This window comes from Pungitius pungitius, chromosome 18 (genome assembly GCF_949316345.1).
Source record: "Pungitius pungitius chromosome 18, fPunPun2.1, whole genome shotgun sequence".
Classification (NCBI taxonomy): domain Eukaryota; kingdom Metazoa; phylum Chordata; class Actinopteri; order Perciformes; family Gasterosteidae; genus Pungitius; species Pungitius pungitius.
Genome location: NC_084917.1, coordinates 11,895,346 through 11,917,176, shown reverse-complemented (window position 1 = coordinate 11,917,176; position 21,831 = coordinate 11,895,346). Strand labels below are relative to the sequence as shown.

General features: G+C 45.0%; 1 protein-coding gene across 1 annotated transcript in view; it reads right to left on the bottom strand.

The window, feature by feature from the left end:
- si:ch211-196i2.1 (collagen alpha-1(I) chain) overlaps positions 1-21,831 on the bottom strand; it is a 71,681-nt gene that overhangs the window by 12,260 nt on the left and 37,590 nt on the right. The window contains exons 7-37 of the mRNA XM_037485505.2: positions 21,220-21,804; positions 20,116-20,160; positions 19,690-19,809; positions 18,347-18,385; positions 18,188-18,241; positions 18,050-18,103; positions 16,743-16,850; positions 16,590-16,643; positions 15,425-15,478; positions 15,241-15,285; positions 14,666-14,719; positions 13,948-13,992; positions 13,804-13,857; positions 13,164-13,208; positions 13,019-13,072; positions 12,847-12,891; positions 9,507-9,560; positions 8,966-9,010; positions 8,837-8,890; positions 8,215-8,322; positions 7,784-7,837; positions 7,353-7,406; positions 7,148-7,192; positions 6,753-6,806; positions 5,216-5,260; positions 3,993-4,046; positions 3,593-3,646; positions 3,440-3,493; positions 2,775-2,828; positions 2,532-2,585; positions 475-519 (exon numbers count right to left, since the gene is read on the bottom strand). Coding sequence (XP_037341402.2) covers positions 475-519; positions 2,532-2,585; positions 2,775-2,828; positions 3,440-3,493; positions 3,593-3,646; positions 3,993-4,046; positions 5,216-5,260; positions 6,753-6,806; positions 7,148-7,192; positions 7,353-7,406; positions 7,784-7,837; positions 8,215-8,322; positions 8,837-8,890; positions 8,966-9,010; positions 9,507-9,560; positions 12,847-12,891; positions 13,019-13,072; positions 13,164-13,208; positions 13,804-13,857; positions 13,948-13,992; positions 14,666-14,719; positions 15,241-15,285; positions 15,425-15,478; positions 16,590-16,643; positions 16,743-16,850; positions 18,050-18,103; positions 18,188-18,241; positions 18,347-18,385; positions 19,690-19,809; positions 20,116-20,160; positions 21,220-21,804 — 2,283 coding nt within the window. The remainder of the gene's footprint in view (positions 1-474; positions 520-2,531; positions 2,586-2,774; positions 2,829-3,439; positions 3,494-3,592; positions 3,647-3,992; positions 4,047-5,215; positions 5,261-6,752; positions 6,807-7,147; positions 7,193-7,352; positions 7,407-7,783; positions 7,838-8,214; positions 8,323-8,836; positions 8,891-8,965; positions 9,011-9,506; positions 9,561-12,846; positions 12,892-13,018; positions 13,073-13,163; positions 13,209-13,803; positions 13,858-13,947; positions 13,993-14,665; positions 14,720-15,240; positions 15,286-15,424; positions 15,479-16,589; positions 16,644-16,742; positions 16,851-18,049; positions 18,104-18,187; positions 18,242-18,346; positions 18,386-19,689; positions 19,810-20,115; positions 20,161-21,219; positions 21,805-21,831) is intronic.

Genomic DNA, 21,831 nt, shown 5'->3' with positions numbered 1-21,831 from the left:
ACTTGATGACCACATTTTATATAGGGCATTATAAAGAATACATTTGATTTACTGTTTATGTTTGAATCCTATTTCCAAAGGCCTGAGACAGGATGTCCATTAGAATATCCATTGGATCATCTGTTCGTACATTGAGCATGAAGGCGATAACAAAGTTAGACTAAAGCTGAAATACTGTTATCAAAGGGAGTAAACTTAACTTAATTTCTCTTTTAGTCTTAGACATGAATTGCATTGCTTTGAATTCTGTCCTTATTTGAACCCTATTGTTCACCCTATTGGTCAGTTTTTATTTTTTTTAATTTTCAGCGATAGTTTTACAAACAGAATGTTCTTCCTTATGGGACTTTAAGTGATACCGGGTGCAATTAAATGGTGGTTAAATCCACTGACATTACCGGGTAAGTCCATCAACGACATGTGGAAGAAGCATGCTATTTCTATCTTTAGAGCACAAATGTAAACTGTACTCACCTGAGGTCCCGTGGGTCCCTTGTCTCCAGAAGTGCCCGACGGACCCTGACCAAGAAAAACAGGCAAAGCAAAGTCAGAACATGCCAATCACACTTCTGTCTGATCTCTGCGTGGGGAAATAATAGCATTTGTACCCACGTGTCTCCAACTACTTTACCAAGAGTTGCTCGAATAGGAACAAATGAAAAAGGAAACATACAATAAAAGGAAACTAAGATGTGATGAACAGGCAAAATTGTAATGTTAACTTGCACTGTTTTTTCTCCATTTCATTGTTGTAGTCTTTATATAATACACCTACAATTGTTCAATTTCTATATCGCTAAGAAATATTTTGTACTCGCTTCACTTTTTATTTGCCTGTATCTTTTTAACATAGGCATGCTAAGTTTAAATATAGCGCCTGGGGAGGGAGGAAGTGGCCTCATCTCTACACACGAATGGCATTCTGCTAGTTCATTTAGTATTGAGCGATAACATTTTTGCGTACTTTGGTTTCCTACTGATAAACCGTCGGAGTGGAGAAAAAGAGGAGGAACTCATGGGCTGAAATCTGGAGACCACCGGCTGTCGCCTCATGATGATCTTGATTACCATTGAGCTGAGTGATCTCCTGCTGAAACAGTCCCATTGTAGGTGTCACCTCTCAACTCCAACTCCATCATCATGTCTTTTGGCCAAGTTTCTTATTGGAATGCATACCATTGAAGAGGAAGTCTTGGCCCAGACACCCAAAATCCCAAAATGTGCTGGTTGTCCTGGTAACACTTAATATTAGCTAAATTGATCAGATTCAGATTCAATGGGCCCTGAAACTGAAATAAAGGACCGAGTGACTGAACAAAAACTTCCAACCACGTCAAACAAGCTTTCTGCATGTAATGATCGTCGTTGGTTGGTTTGTGATGGTGGATGTTGGATGGGATTTAACATGAATGAATATCTTTCTTCCAAAAGACAGAATTAAAGCAGAGGGGCTATATATATATATATAGGATGTTGAGTTTATTGTCAAACTTCAACTAAAAATGAAAACTTTTTGGCAGCAATGTTTTCCACAGGCTCTGTCTACTGCACAGAGCTTTTGTTATTTTATTCCCTTTGAGAATAAAGAATGGACAGGATTCTTTTTACTTCACTTCAGGTTGTCCATCTGTCCCTATTGTTGACGGGATGATTTTGTGGCTTCCATTGCATTCGGTTTACCACTGTATTAAGTGATGGAGCCAGTAGCTGATGAAACCCTCTGCTGAGCACAGCGTAGCTCCGCTCTTGACAGATTGATAGATTTCCCCACAGCAGTGTGCGAACTGTGTGAGCACAATGTGTGTCCTATGACACTGCAGGGAATAGGATACAAGAAGTGAACTTCACTAAACAGTCCCAGTTCTATTACTGAAAGTAATGCAATGACTTTTTTTGTCCCAAATCTAACCAACCAAAAGACGAGGGCTGATTTATAGGGTGCAGAAACTCAATAGAGTTTCAAAATAAAAGTTTAATCTTTGGCTGAATACAAATGAAGCTAAGGGGAGTCCATAAATACAGGCAAAGGAAAGGATATGTGTATTTATCAAAAAGCTGTTTGTGCATTTCTTTGCTCAGGTACTATTGTGTCTTCAATGGCATCTCGCTGAATGCTAGTCTATTCCCCTGCCCTCATCTAAAGATGTTGGTTTAATTGGATAAGTACTGACTTTCCAGGCGAGTTACTTTTTACCATTGTATTGGTTCTTTTGGTATAAATGTTCTATTTTACTCAAACACTGCACCGTTGTCATTGAGGGGGTGCCCTGGCACGCTAAACTGCAGCGAACAGGACACAGAGATTTATTTTTGTACTCGATCACCCACTATATTTTCCACCACTGACCGACAAAACCAATCACTGCGGCTGGTTTGCCTCGTGAAATAGTTGTGCCTTCACAGCAGCCACACTTGACTGGTTTTTACTTTTATTTACTAAACCCTCCTTGGTGTGACCCTCATCATGGCTGCTGTGAACAGTGCTCAGACTGAATGGAAAATAAAACAGAGAATAAACTACAGACACTTACTGCAGGTCCTGGCTTCCCAACAGGCCCAGGTGAACCTCGTAAACCTGGCTCACCCTGGTGCAGAGCAAAGACAGCAGAAGAGACAGTGTTGCTTTGGTCTCTAAGTTCTCACATACATCGTTGTCCGAACATCAATTGCCGTATGAATTTATTTCTCCAAAAAATGGCCTTTCATTTCCTGAACGCCACTCTTTAACATCCTCTATGTGTGAGGCTTTAACATTAATGATGATATGACCTTACCCGTTCTCCTGTGAAGCCCGGAGCTCCACGCATGCCTCCGTTCCCCTGGATACCCTGATGTAAAAGGAACAGCAGGTGGAAGGATTTAATTTATCATCAGTTAATGCCACCAAGGCTCATCTACCACTGGACAATATTTGCTAGATAATTATGCTGATGAATAGAGACTAAAGGCGGCTAAAGAAAAATACCATTAGTATGGTAAATACTCTTTTCTTTTGAGCTGTGTTGGATCTTATAAGGACTCTAGTGTGCATTTAAGTTCATCTACATTTAATACTCAACTTCATTTTCCATTTCTATTAATGTAAGGATTTTATGAGCTGTGCTAATTTCATCGAAGACTTTATTTACTATAAAGAATTTCAGTTTTTTTAGCAGGAAAAACCACGTATGAGTATGTGTGTAAACATAAAAATACTAAATTAATATAAAATAAAACCAAACCTGTAATTGTATACTCATGCCAAACTGTAACTGCCCACTGCACCTTGGCAAAATACCAACATTTCCAGTTTAACATACCGTGGAATTAATTTGCCACAGTCCTGGTTCATGAGTTTGTTGGTAAAATTGTGCAATGACAGTGTGCTTTGCACATGTTGTGTATAGTGGGCACACGGCGTATAAGCTGTAAAGTGTAGGTGGCCTGAGGAATCACTTACATACATGCCCACTGGGCCCTGAGGCCCCTCCATGCCCGACTTCCCTGTGAAACCCTAAAAACACACACACACACAAAATACAGACCCACATAGCATAATGTAAATGAACACACACACAACAGATATCTGAGTGCCGTTTTCCTCAGCACTCACCTTGTCTCCCGAGGGTCCAGGTGGTCCTTGAGGTCCTGGTTTCCCCGGTAACCCCTGTCAAAGAAAAGTTCTCTGTCACCAAAGGTTGAAAGTAGCAGTCAATACCGTGTGTTGTATTAATCAAGTGTACATTTGACGGATTAGAAGTTATATGAGGTGATTGATCCCCATCACAGTGTTTCAGCCCAGCTTTCTCAACTGTAAACAAATCCCTGAAACGTTTGTCTCACAGTTATTAGACGTAACATCAATCTGACATTCTTGCTTGTGCGATACAATGTTCATTTGCACAATAAACTCTCGTGTCCGTCTCAACTTTGAAATACGCGTCACACAGTAATTACTGTCCTCAGGTGCTCCGTCTTCCAAATGACACATCTAGAGATTAAAAAAAGCCTACCGGAGGACCCGTCGGGCCATCGGCTCCTCTCTCTCCAGGTATGCCTTGGGAACCCTGAAACAGAAGCAAAAGGCATCACACAACTGCTCCGACGAAAGAAAATGCCACAAGAAGTGAAGACGTACAGAGCGAGATGAAAGGGAACATTATGAGCATCCCAAAGCTTAAGTATAAAATGGCAAATGTAAAACAAACTGTATTTAATTCTAAGAAATGAAATTAAAAAAGAAAAGAATAATGCAACAGTGCTGTTCAATTATTGGTAAAATGAGGTTGGTCATTGTTTTACTGCTAAATTATCCATGTAATTGTGTCTTGGCCATTCAATTTGCCGTGTCATTATGAATAATATAATGTAATGCTGATTATGATTAAATTTAAGACTCTTCAGCATGCTACATTAGTTTTTGGTAACTTGAGCAATTAATGACATGCTAGCTGTTACTTTTGCTAACTTCTGGAGTTATTACTGCAAGAAACACACTGCACGATAATCACCATTTGTATGTAAATGACTCACTCAGGGCAACCTCAGAAAACCTCCAAGATCCAAGCCAAGTCTCATGAGCGAGCGAGAGGCTTATTTAGGCCGAAGCAGGTTTAGCAGAGATGGGTTTGTGAAGTTGTGAGCATACGAGTGAATAAGTGAGACTTAGATTATACTGCACGAGTAGATTGAGAGTAAACGTTTTGGCAAAGTTTTTTTCTGTTTATGTCAATTCATCAAGAATTGTTTGTGTGTGGAGTTATGCAAGAAAGATACCGTTCTTCTCTCTGTGATTTCATACAAATGATAATTTCGGGGCTGAAGAATTCCTTTAGGCAGTAAATAACATGAAGTGCTTTATCCCTAATCATTCTCATCAAAATCCTAAACCAACATCTGTATTGGAAACTAATGCTCTAGTGAACCAAGTTTTAAAGCAGTGGATTAATGTCCAACGAGCACAGATTGGTAACATGAACTCTGGATCATCCCAAAGCTCTTTTGGTGAGCACACCTGACACCTTTAACTGGCTGGTAGCAGGTTGTGCGACATTTTTTCCTAGCAGTGTTATGTTTCCTGCTCATAAATCCCTCCTCAATCCTGGGCTCTCTTGTAAAGCTGTAATGATTTGTTTTTATTTGGCGGAACCCTGGACCTGTGGCCTGGAGGATAATAAGACAAGCTGGAGTGATGATGTCATGAATCAAATGCTAAAGTCACTCTGAACTAACTTACCGACAGTCCGTTAATGCCACTGCTGCCAGCTGCACCCGAGGGACCCTGAGACAGAGCGAGACAGGGGACGTACCAACAGTGCAATTATTCCCAACAGCAGAGGTCATTCAGGGTGCAAAACACAGTTAATATCATTATTTAAATTAATTCTAAGCATTTGAATGATCATTAAAGGTTTAAACATGCATCTGCTCATTAAATGTAAATCTACAGCCACAAGATCGTTCTCACTCGTCAACAACATATGTTTAAATCATTGCAAAATGGTTCAGTTAAGGCCACAAGGTCAGAGTTTGAAGTAAAATGAAATATAGCGAATGAGTTCAGCGCTCATACTCTGCCACCATATTTTGATGTCCACTTTGAAGCACTCGGGTAACGAGGTACAACAGTCTCGAGGCAGAAAGGTAGCAGGAGGCAATGAGTGACTATTACAGTATAAATACTGGAAGCAGCATCTGTCCTTGTGTTAAGAAGATCTGCTGCGGCTACACACGCTCAGCTCTTCTTGCATCCTCCAACCTCACGGTGAAGAAAGGGCTTCGGTATTACTGCAGGCTGAAAAAGAGGTCGCCACATATTCCCCTCTATGGCAACAACTTGTTTTTACATTTAGCGTTTTGAGTGGAATGAACAACGAACACATGTCAGCTGGTAGGTTGATTCTGTTTCCATTGAACCGAGCTGTTTCCAGTCTTAAGAGCAGCTCACTTTGTGCTGGCTGTAGTTTCACATTTATTGGACATATGATGGTATTGATTGTTTCAGCAAAACCGTCGGCAAGTACACAATTAGGCATATTTCTCAAAATAACAAAAAAACAATTCATTAAAACTTTTTGTAATTAAATCTCAAACTATTTCTCCACATTTTTTTGACATGTGGACAAAAATTGAAACTGCAATGGAGACTTTAAAACCAAGTCATCCCAATTTAGGTCTGCAAGTAATAATTGCGTTCATTATCCATTAATCTGGTAATTATTTTTCTATTACTAAATGATTATTATTTTATATTATTTTGATTATTATGAATTAATTATTATGAATTATGAAACCTTTTACCATGTATCCCTCTATAAGAACTAAACAAGCAGTCTAGTTAAGTTCAACATCCAAAGATGAATAAAACAGGGATGAACACACACACAAAGCACACACTCCGCTCAACTTACTGTCACAGCTCACAAGCACTGCTGTACTGTACACAGACTGCCTCCTGCCGGCCTAACCTACAATTACTACATGAGGAGAAGCTCGACTCATTTCTCAGTTTGGGTGCATTTCCATCTCAGCAGTCTTTCAGCATGTCGCTCCTTTAAGCCAGAAGTCTTCTACTTTCTTAAAAAAAAGTGAAGTGTGTGATGCTGTGGAGTGAGCGGTCTCTTACCTCTATATAAGACACCTGTGTGTGTGTGTGTGTCATTCAAAAATATTGCAAAGAATATCAAATGCTTGTAGAGTATGTGACAGGAAGGAAATGACACAATAACACAACATGTACAGGGGATGATTGAGATATGATAGAGAATGGGAACCTGTGTACCAGGCTTTCCTTCTGCTCCCTCTGGTCCAGGTGGGCCCGGCAAACCCTAAAAGGGATCGAACACACACACAGACACACACAGACACACATACAGTTCATACAGTAGATGTGATTCTGCAGTCTGACATTTAAACATTACTTCTGTGATTGTTATAAGAGATGAGGGTGAGAAGTTTTATGGTTGATCTAGAATAGAGACATATTGCTGCTGCGTGTAAACAGAGGTTAAAGCAATTTCAAATCCACCTATTATGGCTAAGAAATGTGCTTCATAATAACAAAAATGATATTAGGGATATTAAAATGATTTTAGGTATTCAATTTGTGACACTAATATTTGTTTTTTGGTGTTATGTGTAGAATCCTTTTCGACAGCTTTAAGTTTACCGATGCACCTGGTGGGCCAGAGTGGCCCCTCATTCCAGTCCGGCCCTGAAGAAGAGCAGAGAGAGAAAGACGACATCAATACCCAACAACCCAGTGGAAAACATTCACAGCAGGCTCCTAAAGCCTGAAAATGAGATTGGACAGAAGAATTTGCATGCCGGCTTACGTTTCGACTCATCCATTATTTAAAGTGATGCTGTAGTACCTTGTTTCCTCTGGGACCTGCTTTGCCGTTACGTCCGTCTGCTCCTCGGTTTCCCTTCAAGGAGGTTCAGGCATTAGTGAGCATCATTCTCCACTACAGAGCAGAAATGTATTCATACTGTGGGTGCATGCGATACTTTTTATGTTGTCCTGATAACTAGTCTTAAACTATGGTGAATTTACAAAGCAGAAATGACGTGTAATTAAGTTCTTTGAGAACTTAAGATTTACTTTTGACAAGATATAGTTACACATGCACTTTATTATGAAGAATTGACCAGGAGGGTGTTAATCCACATGAGTGTGGTTAAAAGCAGTTTTTTTAACATTACATTGTTAAATGTTCCTGAAGCAGGCCACTGGAGGCTCTAATGCTTTTCAGTTAAATGTTATTTTTTCAAACAACATATGACTTTATTTGACATCACTGACCTTTAATCCACGGCTGCCCTTTTTTCCCTGAAGACCAGTTTCTCCATTTGTGCCCTGAATAAAGAAATATAAATCCAGTTAAGCGTATCGCCTTTTTGACTTTCAACAGGCAGCTTCTTTCTCCGGGGCTAAAATGCATGTTATGCCCCAAGTACTTCGCTACTTGTTATAAGAAGTGGACTGCTGGGAATGGTTTGAGCTCCACCACCATTCATTATATTCCAGGTACTTTCAAACTTAAATATTATTGGGACTTATTAAAGAACAAATCCTATTTCCTTGGAATACAATTGCAATCAGATCAATCTTTGTGCAAATAAATGATGTAATTTATGCTTGAGCTTGGACATGTTTTCTTTTCTTTGGCACAAAACACCCTTTCCCCAAGAAGTTAGAACACAGGCGATGGCTGATGCTGCTCTCCAATGTACCTCGGTGCCTTTGGGGCCAGGCTGGCCCTTGGTTCCTGAAAAACCTTGGACGCCGTTTGGGCCCCTCTCTCCCTGAGGACCCCTAATACCTGCTGCCCCCTGAATGCCCTGAGAATGAAACAGAAATGAAAATGTCAAAGGAAAAGGGCACTGAGACCTCTCTGAATCATACAGTGAGTGGTACATGAAACATGAATAGTTTCACATTTCGACAAATATTTGCAAACCTGGGAGTATTGTTCTCGCTGTGAGGTTGCCAGGCAACCAGCATGGTTTCGCAGAAATGACGACACCCTCTTAAGAAATATTCAATGTTCTGTTTCTTTCACTTGTCTGTGTCAATTGTTGTCTGTGAATTATGAAACCCTGTAATATGAGGTCTGAGTGAGTGTTACATGACCGTTGGCAGCTGTTAATATTTTGTACTGTAATACCACAGCTGACCTGCTTAATGTGTTCAACACAGCAATTAAAGCTCTACTGTGAGAAATTCTTCCCTAACGTCTTAATCAATTAAACCTTTCCCACTAATAGAGAGACAGAGATCTATTCCATTCAGTAGCTCTGTGACGCTGCATTGTTTTCTTCTTTACTGAGTGAACAGGAAGATGCTGGCTCCTACTTTGTCGCCTTTAGGTCCTGGATCCCCCTTGTCCCCATCTGGTCCCCTGTTACCCTTTGAAGAAGAAAATAGTCAAGGCCAATCATGTTTCGCTGTAAATATGTGTGTATAACTATAATGACCACCTACCACCAACCCAGGAAAACCCATAGGACCCGGACTTCCTGTAACTCCCTGTACCCCACAAACCCCACAAAGGAAGACAGTGGATTAAGTATGTAACATGCAAATCATAGGTGTATACAAGTGAAATGATCACATTCCATATTAAAATAATTTAGAAATATGAATGGAAGATACCACTACTGTTTTCTAGAAAGCGGCCCTGCAGAGTATCATTACCTAGGCTATACATATGAAAGGCATCGCTCCAAGAAAAGTCCCTTATTGTTTTAAAGGATCCTTCTCTAACACGCTTTGAATAAGGCTGTCCGCTCCCTTAGCACTACCGTCCCACTAGATGAATTAAAAAATCTCTGCCCCATTGCACAGTTATGGTTTTATCCAAGCTGTCCAGTCTTTTTTTTTCAACCAGTAGATGGCACTGTGAAGCAGCACTTTGCTGAATGCACAACATTCACAACTGCTTGTAACAGTCCAAACGACATCTACTCTGTTCATACGCGTGTACCTACATCAATGTATTATTATACAGTCAAGAGAAACTCACCATTGGCCCCTCAAAGCCAGGATCCCCACGGGCCCCCACTGGCCCAACGGGCCCCTGATATAAAAGAAAAGAAACAACAGAGCAGTAAAAAGAGGGGATGTTCCCTATGTTGATACATTACTTTAGACTCTATGTGGGGATATATATACACACATGTATATATATATATCCCCACACACACACACACACACACACACACACACACACACACACACACACACACACACACACACACACACACACACACACACACACACACACACACACACACGCACACACAATGAAAGTCGCAATCCTAATTTTTTTAAACCATTAAAAGTGTCAGCATGAGTCATAGAGAATATAATGCATTAAGCAGAATAAAAAGATACAAGGCCTTAATACTGCAATGACACCTAAATAAAGTGAGATTTCATGTCGTTTTGATGATGAGCATAACCTTCTTTCTGTCACGGTTTGGCTTCGCTTCCTGTTTTAGTTTGAAGTTTCATGTCTCTTGTGGTCCTGGGTTAACTTCACTTCCTGCCTTGTCTTGTGATTGCGTGATTGATTCCACCTGTGTCCAATCACCTGCACCTCCCTTGTGTATTTAAGCCCTGTGTGCCAGTTGTCCTTTGTCGCGTCATTGTCCATGTCTATATGTCCCACGCTGTTGGAGCACGTTATCAGTTTTGTCTGGAATAAAGAGCACTCTTTTTGATCGAGAACCTCTGCTTTTGAGTCCTGCTTCCGCCTGCTCCAGCACCATCCCTGACAGAATGACACGACCAAAGAAGGACTCAGCAGAGTCTTGGAGCGATCTGGGCCCCGACTACTTGGACGTGAGAAGTCCATTTTGGCAGCGGAAGACAAACTTTGTTTTCGGGCCCAGAAGCTATCAAAAGGCGTGCCTCGAGCTACGGGACATCCTCAACCCGAGGAAGAGCCCGAGGAGGAGGAGGAGACGAACCCCTCCAGCCCCGGCTCCTGAGCCGGCCCAAAGACGCTCGCCCCAGCCCGTTCCTGCGCCGAGACGCCCGTCAGCGCCCGTTCCGGCGCCGAGACGCCCGTCAGCGCCCGTTCCGGCGCCGAGACGCCCGTCAGCGCCCGTTCCGGCCCCCAGAGTCCAGCCTCCGCCCGTTCCGGCCCCCAGAGTCCAGCCTCCGCCCGTTCCGGCCCCCAGAGTCCAGCCTCCGCCCGTTCCGGCCCCCAGAGTCCAGCCTCCGCCCGTTCCGGCCCCCAGAGTCCAGCCTCCGCCCGTTCCGGCCCCCAGAGTCCAGCCTCCGCCCGTTCCGGCCCCCAGAGTCCAGCCTCCGCCCGTTCCGGCCCCCAGAGTCCAGCCTCCGCCCGTTCCGGCCCCCAGAGTCCAGCCTCCGCCCGTTCCGGCCCCCAGAGTCCAGCCTCCGCCCGTTCCGGCCCCCAGAGTCCAGCCTCCGCCCGTTCCGGCCCCCAGAGTCCAGCCTCCGCCCGTTCCGGCCCCCAGAGTCCAGCCTCCGCCCGTTCCGGCCCCCAGAGTCCAGCCTCCGCCCGTTCCGGCCCCCAGAGTCCAGCCTCCGCCCGTTCCGGCCCCCAGAGTCCAGCCTCCGCCCGTTCCGGCCCCCAGAGTCCAGCCTCCGCCCGTTCCGGCCCCCAGAGTCCAGCCTCCGCCCGTTCCGGCCCCCAGAGTCCAGCCTCCGCCCGTTCCGGCCCCCAGAGTCCAGCCTCCGCCCGTTCCGGCCCCCAGAGTCCAGCCTCCGCCCGTTCCGGCCCCCAGAGTCCAGCCTCCGCCCGTTCCGGCCCCCAGAGTCCAGCCTCCGCCCGTTCCGGCCCCCAGAGTCCAGCCTCCGCCCGTTCCGGCCCCCAGAGTCCAGCCTCCGCCCGTTCCGGCCCCCAGAGTCCAGCCTCCGCCCGTTCCGGCCCCCAGAGTCCAGTCTCCTGGCCCGTCCCCACGGCCCCTGATCGTGCCCCCTCCCTCCCATCCCTTGGTCCTCTCCCCCCCACCCCTGGGGGCCGTCTGGGATCCGGCCCTTGAGGGGGGGGTGGGGTCAGGGGTTGGGCCGCCGCACTGCTCGGCGCCCCCCGCCACGACGACGCCGGAGCCGCACTGCTCGGCGCCCCCCTCCACGACGACGCCGCAGCCGCACAGCTCGGCGCCCCCCGCCACGACGACGCCGCAGCCGCACTGCTCGGCGCCCCCCGCCACGACGACGCCGGAGCCGCACTGCTCGGCGCCCCCCGCCACGACGACGCCGGAGCCGCACAGCTCGGCGCCCCCCGCCACGACGACGCCGGAGCCGCACAGCTCGGCGCCCCAAGCCACGACGACGCCGGAGCCGCACTGCTCGGCGCCCCCCGCCACGACGCACGGCCGCCGACCCGGCAGACCCCCCGAGACCCTGAGGCCCGGCCGCCGGCCCGGCAGACCCCCCGAGACCCTGAGGCCCGGCTGCCGACCCGGCAGACCCCCCGAGACCCGGAGGCCCGGCCGCCGACCCGGCAGACCCCCCGAGACCCGGAGGCCCGGCCGCCGACCCGGCAGACCCCCCGAGACCCGGAGGCCCGGCCGCCAACCCGGCAGACCCCCCGAGACCCCGAGGCCCGGCCGCCGACCCGGCAGAACCCCCGAGACCCCGAGGCCCGGCCGCCGACCCGGCAGACCCCCCGAGATCCCGAGGCCCGGTCGCCGACCCGGCAGACCCCCTGAGCACCCCACGCCTGGCCGCCGCCCCGGCAGGCCGCCGGACCTTAGCTGTCGGGTCCCCACCCTCCCTCCCCTTGTCTGATTTTTTCCGGTTCTGCTCCCCTTTAGGACCGTCTGGAATTCGGTCCTTGAGGGGGGGGTTCTGTCACGGTTTGGCTTCGCTTCCTGTTTTAGTTTGAAGTTTCATGTCTCTTGTGGTCCTGGGTTAACTTCACTTCCTGCCTTGTCTTGTGATTGCGTGATTGATTCCACCTGTGTCCAATCACCTGCACCTCCCTTGTGTATTTAAGCCCTGTGTGCCAGTTGTCCTTTGTCGCGTCATTGTCCATGTCTATATGTTCCCCGCTGTTGGAGCACGTTATTGGTTTTGTCAGGAATAAAGAGCACTTTTTGATCGAGAACCTCTGCATTTGAGTCCTGCTTCCGCCTGCTTCAGCACCGACCCTGACACTTTCTTTCCTATCAAAAATCCTCACTTTTCCTTTCCTGCCCTGACATTTTCGTGGAGGAAATGAATGTTTGCTAGTTTTATTGTCTCCACATAAGGAGTCATTAAACTTTCCTCAGTCATGCACACATCCAATTTTGATTCCCTCAATGGCTTAAAATGTTAAATCAGGAAGTAAATCACGCTACAGATCCTTGTGTGCAGCTCTGCTCAAGTCAAATGAAAAAACATACATGTTCGCCTCTAGGTCCAGCGGCACCGGTCATTCCTGGATGTCCCTGTTGAGATGAACACATGACTTTAACCTCCCTGCACTTTACTGGCAGCAAAGTGCACGGAGCAGCAGCCCAATGTATGTATGTGTTAAAAGTCCCTATTGACAGTCTCCCCTTGAACTGTACCCACCTGGGTGCCCCTGAGCCCTGGAGGTCCCATCTGTCCCTCTGAGCCCGGAGGCCCCTAGTCCAAAGACAAGGAAGGTTCACAGTATTTAAACATGTCGAGCGTGTGGAATAATTGCAGCATGTATAGAACCACACAAAATGTATACCTGTGGGCCTTTGGGACCAACACTGCCAGCAGGTCCCACGTCTCCCTGAAAGAAAAAAATAAACAACGTATGAACAGACGTCACCTGCAAACTAAGTGTCTGAAGTATAAATACATGAAATAACATTTGCTTCATTTTAAATTTGGCAAATTATAGGTTTCAACTTTACTGAAAGTCATTTTGACAATCCATTGAACGCATAATATGTAATTCATGTTCATGATACTCTGCTAACCTAAGATTCAGAGAACCGATCCCCTAAAATCCATTTAAAATATATTAGTTCAAAAACATGCATCTCAAAAGTGGGGCTTGAAACTGTAAAAGCAGTTTACGACTCCTGGAAGACAACTATGACGCGGTGGGCAAAGGGGATATGACACGCACCGTTACCCTGAATAAAATAAAAACACTTCTATGGGTTGATAAAATGGAAAGAGTTATTCTAGTTACACAACTCAAACAAATATTTGACACATCATTTCATGTCTGAATTTCAATCCGTTTTATCTCTATGTAATTTAAATATCGTTGGGATTTTGATGTGTTGGTTGGACAAAACAACATATTTGAGGAAAACTTCAAGTTGGAAAATGTTACACTAATGCTTAAAATGTGTTAAAAAGCACCTTTAACTTACCCTTGAGCCATTAACCCCTTGAGCACCAACTCGTCCTGTGAATCCTGCTGCACCCTGGGAGGAAGCCACAAACACGGTTCATACGTATAGTTAATTGGCACCAACAGACAGAGGTTTTGTCATTTAATCTGTGTCTCTGCTCACCATCGGCCCTGGCAGACCTGGCGGGCCGTCCAGTCCACTCTCCCCCTGGTGAGGACAAATTCATAGCAGCATGAGTAATGTCCAACACACTGTCCATCCCCTCAGAACCTTCCACAGTGAATACAACTAGAAGATAATCCAACAGAAGTAGTAATAATCTGGCTTTTATCACTCACTCATGGTTTAGCCAGAAAACATTTCAACCTTCTTTCACATTGTTAAGAAATGTTTCCAGCGAAGACGTCAGCCTCCTCTGGCCCAAAGCAGGCCGGGAAATGTTTATGAAAATGGATGGACAAATGGATTTACATTTGACTAAGTTAATGCTGAAAAATCAAAGTCCTTCGTGGGCAGTTAGTGACAAAAAAGTCAAATATTTGGTTTCTCTTATATTTTAAAACATGAAATATAGAGAACTGATGCGAACCATTCTATTTTATTTTAAGGATAAAGAAGCCAAGGCCACCTGTTTAGACCGACACCGCCATGAAAACAGTCAATGTTTCAGTTACTTTGGGATGATTATTCCATAATTGAATTTGAACTAACCCTTTGAATGTAACAAATACCACATGACACATAAGAAAGAAGTGGTAAACCACTGTGAAAGCCATGACGACAACTTTCACTTTAACCATTCACAGGAATCATTCACAAAGTAGTAAATGTCTTGAAGGCAACTTGTTGGGAAGCTACAGTCGGGCCGCACATCACTCACATCAGGCCCAAAGGGCCCCGTCAGCCCGCAGCCACCTCGGGTTCCCTGAGGCCCCTGCAAGAAAGATTCAAGCCTTAAATGTCACCTTAACAGTAATACATCATTGAAATACATAGAAAACAGAGTGCATGTGTTAATACTATGAGGCGGCGGTTCTGATTTCATGCCGAATAGAATCAAAGTAAACCCGAAAATAGAGCGCAGAGAAAATAGGAGTCCGTGCCTCGTTGCCTCAAAGTTCAAAGGAGGACTGGATTAGGGATTAAAAGGGATTCAGAGGCTCATGTCTTTCCTTCACAAAAGCTGATGGTTGGCTTTGTTCCTCTTATTTCACAGCAGGTTGGATGTGTAAAAAATGTATTGGAGAAGCACAGCTGTTTTCCTTCTCCTTGTTTTAATTGGATCCTGTAATACGCTGGCGTCTTGTCTAGCAGATTGTTTGTGAAATGTTCTTCATGTGTAAGGAGCTTAATGTGACAGATTATGGAGAAATGCTTCAGGTTGATGAACGACCTATTTTCACAGGTTTACAAATATGATGTGAAAAAGGAACTAAACGGGAACGAGACACTCACTGTGGGTCCGACTGGCCCAGGCGGGCCCGGTACGCCAGTAGAGCCCTGAACAAAGACAAAAAAACACTGTCACACTCCGCGTGGTGCTTCTCAGAACAATCCAGACAGGAATGAAAACACTTTTTGTGAGGACAAATACTATTTGAAATAGTCATAAAAATGATCATTTAATTGCACCAAGTACCTTCTCACCGGGTTCGCCAATTTCTCCTCTCGGACCTTTGAGACCAACGAGACCCTGAAGAGGAAAAGAAAAAAAAAGGGTCAATTTCACTAAAAAGTTCATCCAATGGTTCATAGTAACGAACCCACAGAGAATTAAGGTTAAAAGGCCTGTGAATATTTTCAACCCTCCTCCCTTTGGTTGCAGCAAACAGCCTCTAGAAAAATGTACCAAACAGCTGTCTGGCAAATATATATTCGCATATATCAGATAAATATTACATTGTTGCAAGCTTAATTTGTTTCCATTGTACAACAGGGTTGCACAATGACATGCAGATTTCAGCTGCATTTGCTACATAAGAAGAACACAAATAAGCATAATGTTATATAAATTAAGGAGGCTCCCAGCAAGAGAAAAGAAAGCTCTCTCTTTCCAGTACCTCTTTCCAGGCAGCAGCGGGGTGAACCGCTTGTGGTTGTATTTTAGAATCCTTTTAGCTCAAATATCCCCAGTGATCAGGAGATGGGTACCAATGACGTGTGGGCGTTGTAGGGCGCTGCGGTCCGAGGCCGTGCACATCTCATGCCAGTTTGTAATGTTTCCAGTTCTTTTGCTCGACTGTATAAGTTGAAGTACTTTGCAAAGGCCTACTTTTATTTTCCTTAAGAAATACAACCGAGAGAAGATCCTCCCTCAAGTGCAAAACAGAGCTAAAACAAGACCGAATATTGAATGTGTAAATAGGCAGCTGCTTGCTTACAGATTTACCGTTTTGACTTGAAAGGCAAGTCTTAGTTGTGTTTAGAGCTTCACTCTCCAACCTCACTTTCAAAGGTACAACAGTTTCCTCAGATGAGACTTCAGCAGACTGGATAGAAAAACATCCATTTTTATTGGCCAAAAAAAAATTAAGGTTGGAAAAACTATAAAGAGCTGAAGCATATCAATTAATTTGTCAATTTGTTTTACCTAAATGGCAGCTTGTGTTTTGACAAAATGTTACATTCAAAAACTATACAAGCGAAAGCTATTAATATATAAAACTTGATCAATTATGGCATTCATGAGCTGTGGTTTGAACTGCATTCAGCATAGCCATTGCTTTTGGGCTACAATTTCACAAACAATAAATCTGAAATTTAAGTGGGAATGACAAAAGCAGCTGTTCCGTGTTATTCCTCACCTCATCACCCTTTTCCCCTTTGGACCCTCGTTCTCCCCTGTATCCCCACGGGCCCTGATGCCGACCAGAGACAAGGTGGAAGATGGTGAACAATAAATACCAATCATGCTGTGGACGTAGGGTTTCCCTGTTTACCATACAGAATGTGCCCACCTGTGATCCAGGAGCACCAGGTGACCCGGGCTGACCATCTTCTCCATTTTCACCGTCCCTCCCCGGGGCCCCGGCCTTTCCTGGAGGGCCCCTAGCACCCCACTTGCCCTATAACACAACAAATATGGTTACCCGGTTCATCTACCAATAATTAATACAAATACATTTTAAAAAGTAAGAAACACAGAGAGCAGCATTCCAATACTCATGTTGTAAATTATAGGTTTGCACAGTGAGCCTCCCTACAACTCAGTGGAGCCATTCATAACATTGCCTAAATAACAACAGGCTGTCAAGTAGACTGTGGCCTGCAATAACTCTGCCTGTAGACAGGTGGACAGCCTGCACCTGGATACACCACCTGGGAGAATGAGGTCACTCTCCCACTGTGTGTGTGTGTGTGTGCTGTTATCTGAGCTTCTCTGTGCCTTGTGGACAAAGTAGGGGTAAGCCCCTCCCAGGTATATTGCAGAGTTATTACACGTATACGACCTGCATACATTAGGTCATCGACAAGATCACCTCTGGCGTATTCACAAGCAGAAATGTGCCTTCATTTAGGGAATCTGCTCAAACAGCAACAACATCTTTAAACACCAGAGGCTGTGGAGTTTTATATCTTAAACCACACTTTGGTTTGGTCCGCACTAACAGCTCATTACTCAGCGAAGACCTCACACAATAAATAGCAAAGGGCTCACCATAAGCCTACAGTGGACAAGACGTACGTTTATGTATTTTAAGATGTTATTTTGGGGCCCGAACAAATGAAGTCAAAAGTTTGTCAATTATATTTGACTAAATTACAAGGGAGGTCTTGTGAGAGAATGTGAAATGTATAAAATATCACCAGACAAATTGAGAGAAGCAGATCAACTAAAGCCCACTACAATTACATTCATAAAAGAAATATGGAACATCTAGACTTGGCAATATAACACACTTTCATTGTTTATTCTGTCACTATGGGAATGATCACATCACAGGGAGTTACATGCATAAGTGATGCCAAACACCCCCGCGCTTTAACCACACTGACTCCGCTCCAGCACATTACAATTCATTTACTTGAACAGTGTGTAAAAATAGACACACCAGGATCCAGAGACTCGTGTTGTATAGATGAGCACTGTTCTGTCCCACAGCAATTCAGCTGTGATCCACATCCACAAGTTTCCAGTGACACCCTAAAATGTCTGATTATAAACTGACGCCCAACGCGTTATTCCCACTGAGGGCTTTTAAAGTTGAAAAGCGACACCAATAAAGATACTTCTGGATGAGGCAGTGATTATTAGGCTGCTCACCATCTCTCCGGGCATCCCTATTTGTCCTCGCTCCCCAGCATCACCAGGCGGCCCCTAAGAAGGGAACCATTCCCCAAGTTTAGAAAAACTCAGAGAGATTATTCTTCTTGCATTACTAATTGTGAAAGAGTCTCTAACCTGTATGCCCGGCGTGCCCATCTCTCCAGGTGGTCCTTCGGGCCCTTCTTTACTCTGCAAGCTCACAGAGAAGTAACCAGACTTTTGTCAGTGGGAACTAAAAAAAAGAAATACTAAATCTCAACAAAGAAAGGATGTAAAGCGTCACAGCATACTTACAGGCCATCCAGCTTGCAGTAAATGGTAAAAGTTGGTTTGCTACAAAAATAATGGAAACACGCAGGATAAGTTACAGATCCAGATAATAGCCATCCTATTGGAACAAATAATTCCACCATCTTGTCCCAAACACCAGTGTATTTAGTTAAACTACCATTCATTCGGAATGGAAGGAAGTGAATCACCCCTGCAGGTTCCCCCCATGAGGTTCAAAGCACACAGTAACAAATCGCCTTCACAAACTACTAACAGACTGTACTTTTGTCGTCTCCTCTCAAAAGCTGCAGTTCTCCATCATGCTGTCATGCTGGTGTGTGTATTATATAACATACAGCTGTGTCCACTGCAGAGAGATTAAACAGATGAGCAAATAGCGTCAGCTTGCACGCACCCTGGGTCAAAGGTTTTATAGACAGTCTGGTGATGCTGGGTCAGCCTGTCCAGGGTCTGTTCTGAACGACTGACAGCCAATTGCTTGTGTTCACAGAGAGAAGAGCAAGCTAAAGTAATTAACTGGAAAGATGATTGGAAGGAAAGAAGGAATTGTGATAGTGTATGAGGATTCAAATCGAACGCGTCAGGTCACCGTATCGTTCATCTTTCTGCATTCAGTGGTGAACGTCAAGGATGTGTTTAGCCTAGCTTAGCACAAAAGCACCTAGGCAAACAGCTGGTATCCTAAATCAACTCAAAATTGATGGATATTTCAAAAGGTTATATTATTTTTAATGTACTTGCCCCCATGACATCTAAGAAACAGCTGTTTTTTTCTCTTTCTGCGGAGGGGGTTCATAAGATGTTTATGTGGCTACAACTGCCCACTGGTTGGTCAGTAAACAGGTCCAATGGCTGGGCTTTGGTGACTTCCTGGAGAGGTCCACTCTTAATTCAGCCATTAACACTTTATCTGAGACTGTAGAAGTGAAAGCTACAACACATTCAAGAGAATACAGTAACCAACATTAAAGAGCAAAGTAAATACCTCTATATATACTTAAGCAATTTATCTTAAGGAGACATAACAGTCTGTCTGTGTGATGTCGTCGCAATTTGTTAAGTAGTGGACCCAACAAAACCATGCTGCTTCCATGGCTTTCAACACTAATTGAGTGCAACAAGTACGAAACTCTTAAATAATTCTGAAAACCCTGATGATTCTAGTTCTAAATCTAGAGTGGTATTTTTCAGTTTTTGAGTAACTTATTTGAGTAATAAAAAAGCATTGGCCGAGAGAGAAATCAAGATATAGCGAGGAAAGAATCCGTTTGAAGAGAAGGAAAACAAATAGTTGTAGATATTGCAAAAAAATGAAAAAAAGGAGTGCATTGTGGGTACCAACTTACCTGAAAGGCAGCCCATTCCTCCGCTGTGTTCTTCCACAAGTAGAGGGTTGGTAAACCTGCCGGTCCTGGGGGTCCTGGCTCCCCTATTTTTCCTGGGCGCCCTTCAGGGCCACGTTTACCCTGTAAGAAATGAAAAGGAAGTGATATGGAGGGTAAAACAGCCCATATGGAGTCTTAACCTTCATTACTTTTTAACATGACATTAGAGAAGTGATTTGATGCAGCATTGCAGCTCAGAAGAGTGGGACTTGGAAGAGAATGAGACAGGAGTTTACAGCAGTATGTATTAAAATGTCCACGGTGAAACAGAAATGCAACCTCGGATTTATTAAAGAGGTTCGACAACCACAGGTTTGTTTAAATCAAAAGGAGTCAGGTGGACTGTCTTAACACCTCTATTGTGTCCATAAAAAAACCTTCTCCTACCTTATCACCTTTAAATCCGGTCAGGCCAGGCTCACCAGGACAGCCCTGCCAAACAAGTAACAACACTCAATGAAACAGCTCAAAGCCAGAGGGACAAGCGAGGCAACAGATACCAGTAACACTCCAGTTTGTGGCCCATTTGACCGCCTGAAAGCTAAAGACTCATTTCAACGTCTTGCTTCCAACACCTCGAATGCCAATAAAATGGTAAGAAGTTAAGAATGTATCGGCATGTGTCAATTATTTCTTTAAGTCACTTGATACTGTGTGGATCTGGTGCTTGGTGATATTCTGCAGTTTGTCCAACATTGGAAGTTCTCCATTGGAAGTGACACTGAAATGATTAAGCCTTGCTACAAGACAAAGTGTTCTGGTATACAGCGGCAACGGATGAGGCCCAGGCTAAGCAATGCACGGTACTGAATGAATGATAGCAATTCATAGGACATGCCAGTGTATTTTCTGTGGCTTCGAAACCTCCCAAAAACACAATATTTTTACTGAATGTTTTAGGAATACCAAAGTGAGGTAAATGCAGCACATGCAGGGAGAGAACGAGCCAACAGGACGTCCTTCTTCATGTTCCCTACAGCCGTCTTCAATCAGAGTAATCCTGTGGATTTTATAACAGCGTGACAACATACACCGCCCCAGACGTGGCCAGATGTGCAGTCTGGTTCTGGTTGCGTGTGCCCTGCGGTCCCTGTGATGAGCCACCTCTTACACCAGGTAAAGCATCCGGATGTATAAAATGACTTCAGTCCTTCGCACCAATCAGATTACTGGGCAGCCGAAGGTTACTGTTGAGCAATACTGTGACAAACTGTTGAGCCTCCTTAAGCGTGCGGCTGCTTTGGTGCTCGAGTCGCAGCATCAAAGACACGAGGATCCACACATGTCAGAGCGGTGCAACCCCCCCTGATCAGAGTCAGATGGCATCTGCAGGAGAACAGCTCTTGAATGACTGTAAAGCATGAAGCATTTTCCTCCACTAAAGCTAGATCAGTAGTAAATACGCCTTAGTAATCAATATCCAAACAAATGCACCAATGTAAACTAAAAAAGAAAGTAGCATTAAAGGAAGGGTTAGATTAGACAACTTACTTCCTTCCCCGGTGGACCCATACGGCCCAGAGGGCCATTCTGAAGTTGGTACATTCTGCCATCAGAGCCCAGGGCCCGGTCTCCGTCTCTGGATACAATGGTCACAACGGGGCGGTGCTCCTTGTCAGGTTGTCTACTGTTGGTGACGGGTCTCCCCTCCTCCACTACTGCCTTTTCAGACAAATACGTGGATGTTCTGGGATCTGAAGGGCTCTTGGTTACAGGGGATCCCACTGGGGGTTTCTTGGGGGCACTTCCTTTGTCCAGGTCAATGATGTCACCAGACGGTTTCCCGGGAAACCGCGACAACGTTCTGCCACCGGAGTCAGCCTTCTTGTCTGTGGTAATATTCTCCTCCGGCTGCTTGGAGGACACTTCGGGCTTTTCCTTCTGGCTTCCCTTTGGTTTATTTGTGGAAGGCGTCCACTGAGGGTTGACCTGCCCGCCATTTTGGAAGATTGGATCCAACAAGTCGGTGTCCTCGTTCACCACAAAGACATCCCCACGGCCCACTGAACCTTTCCGACCGGACCCTGAGGGCACCGTTCCGTCCCCTCGAGAACTCCCTCGTCTCGTGAATATTTCCTGATGGGAAAGAAGAAACAAGGGAAT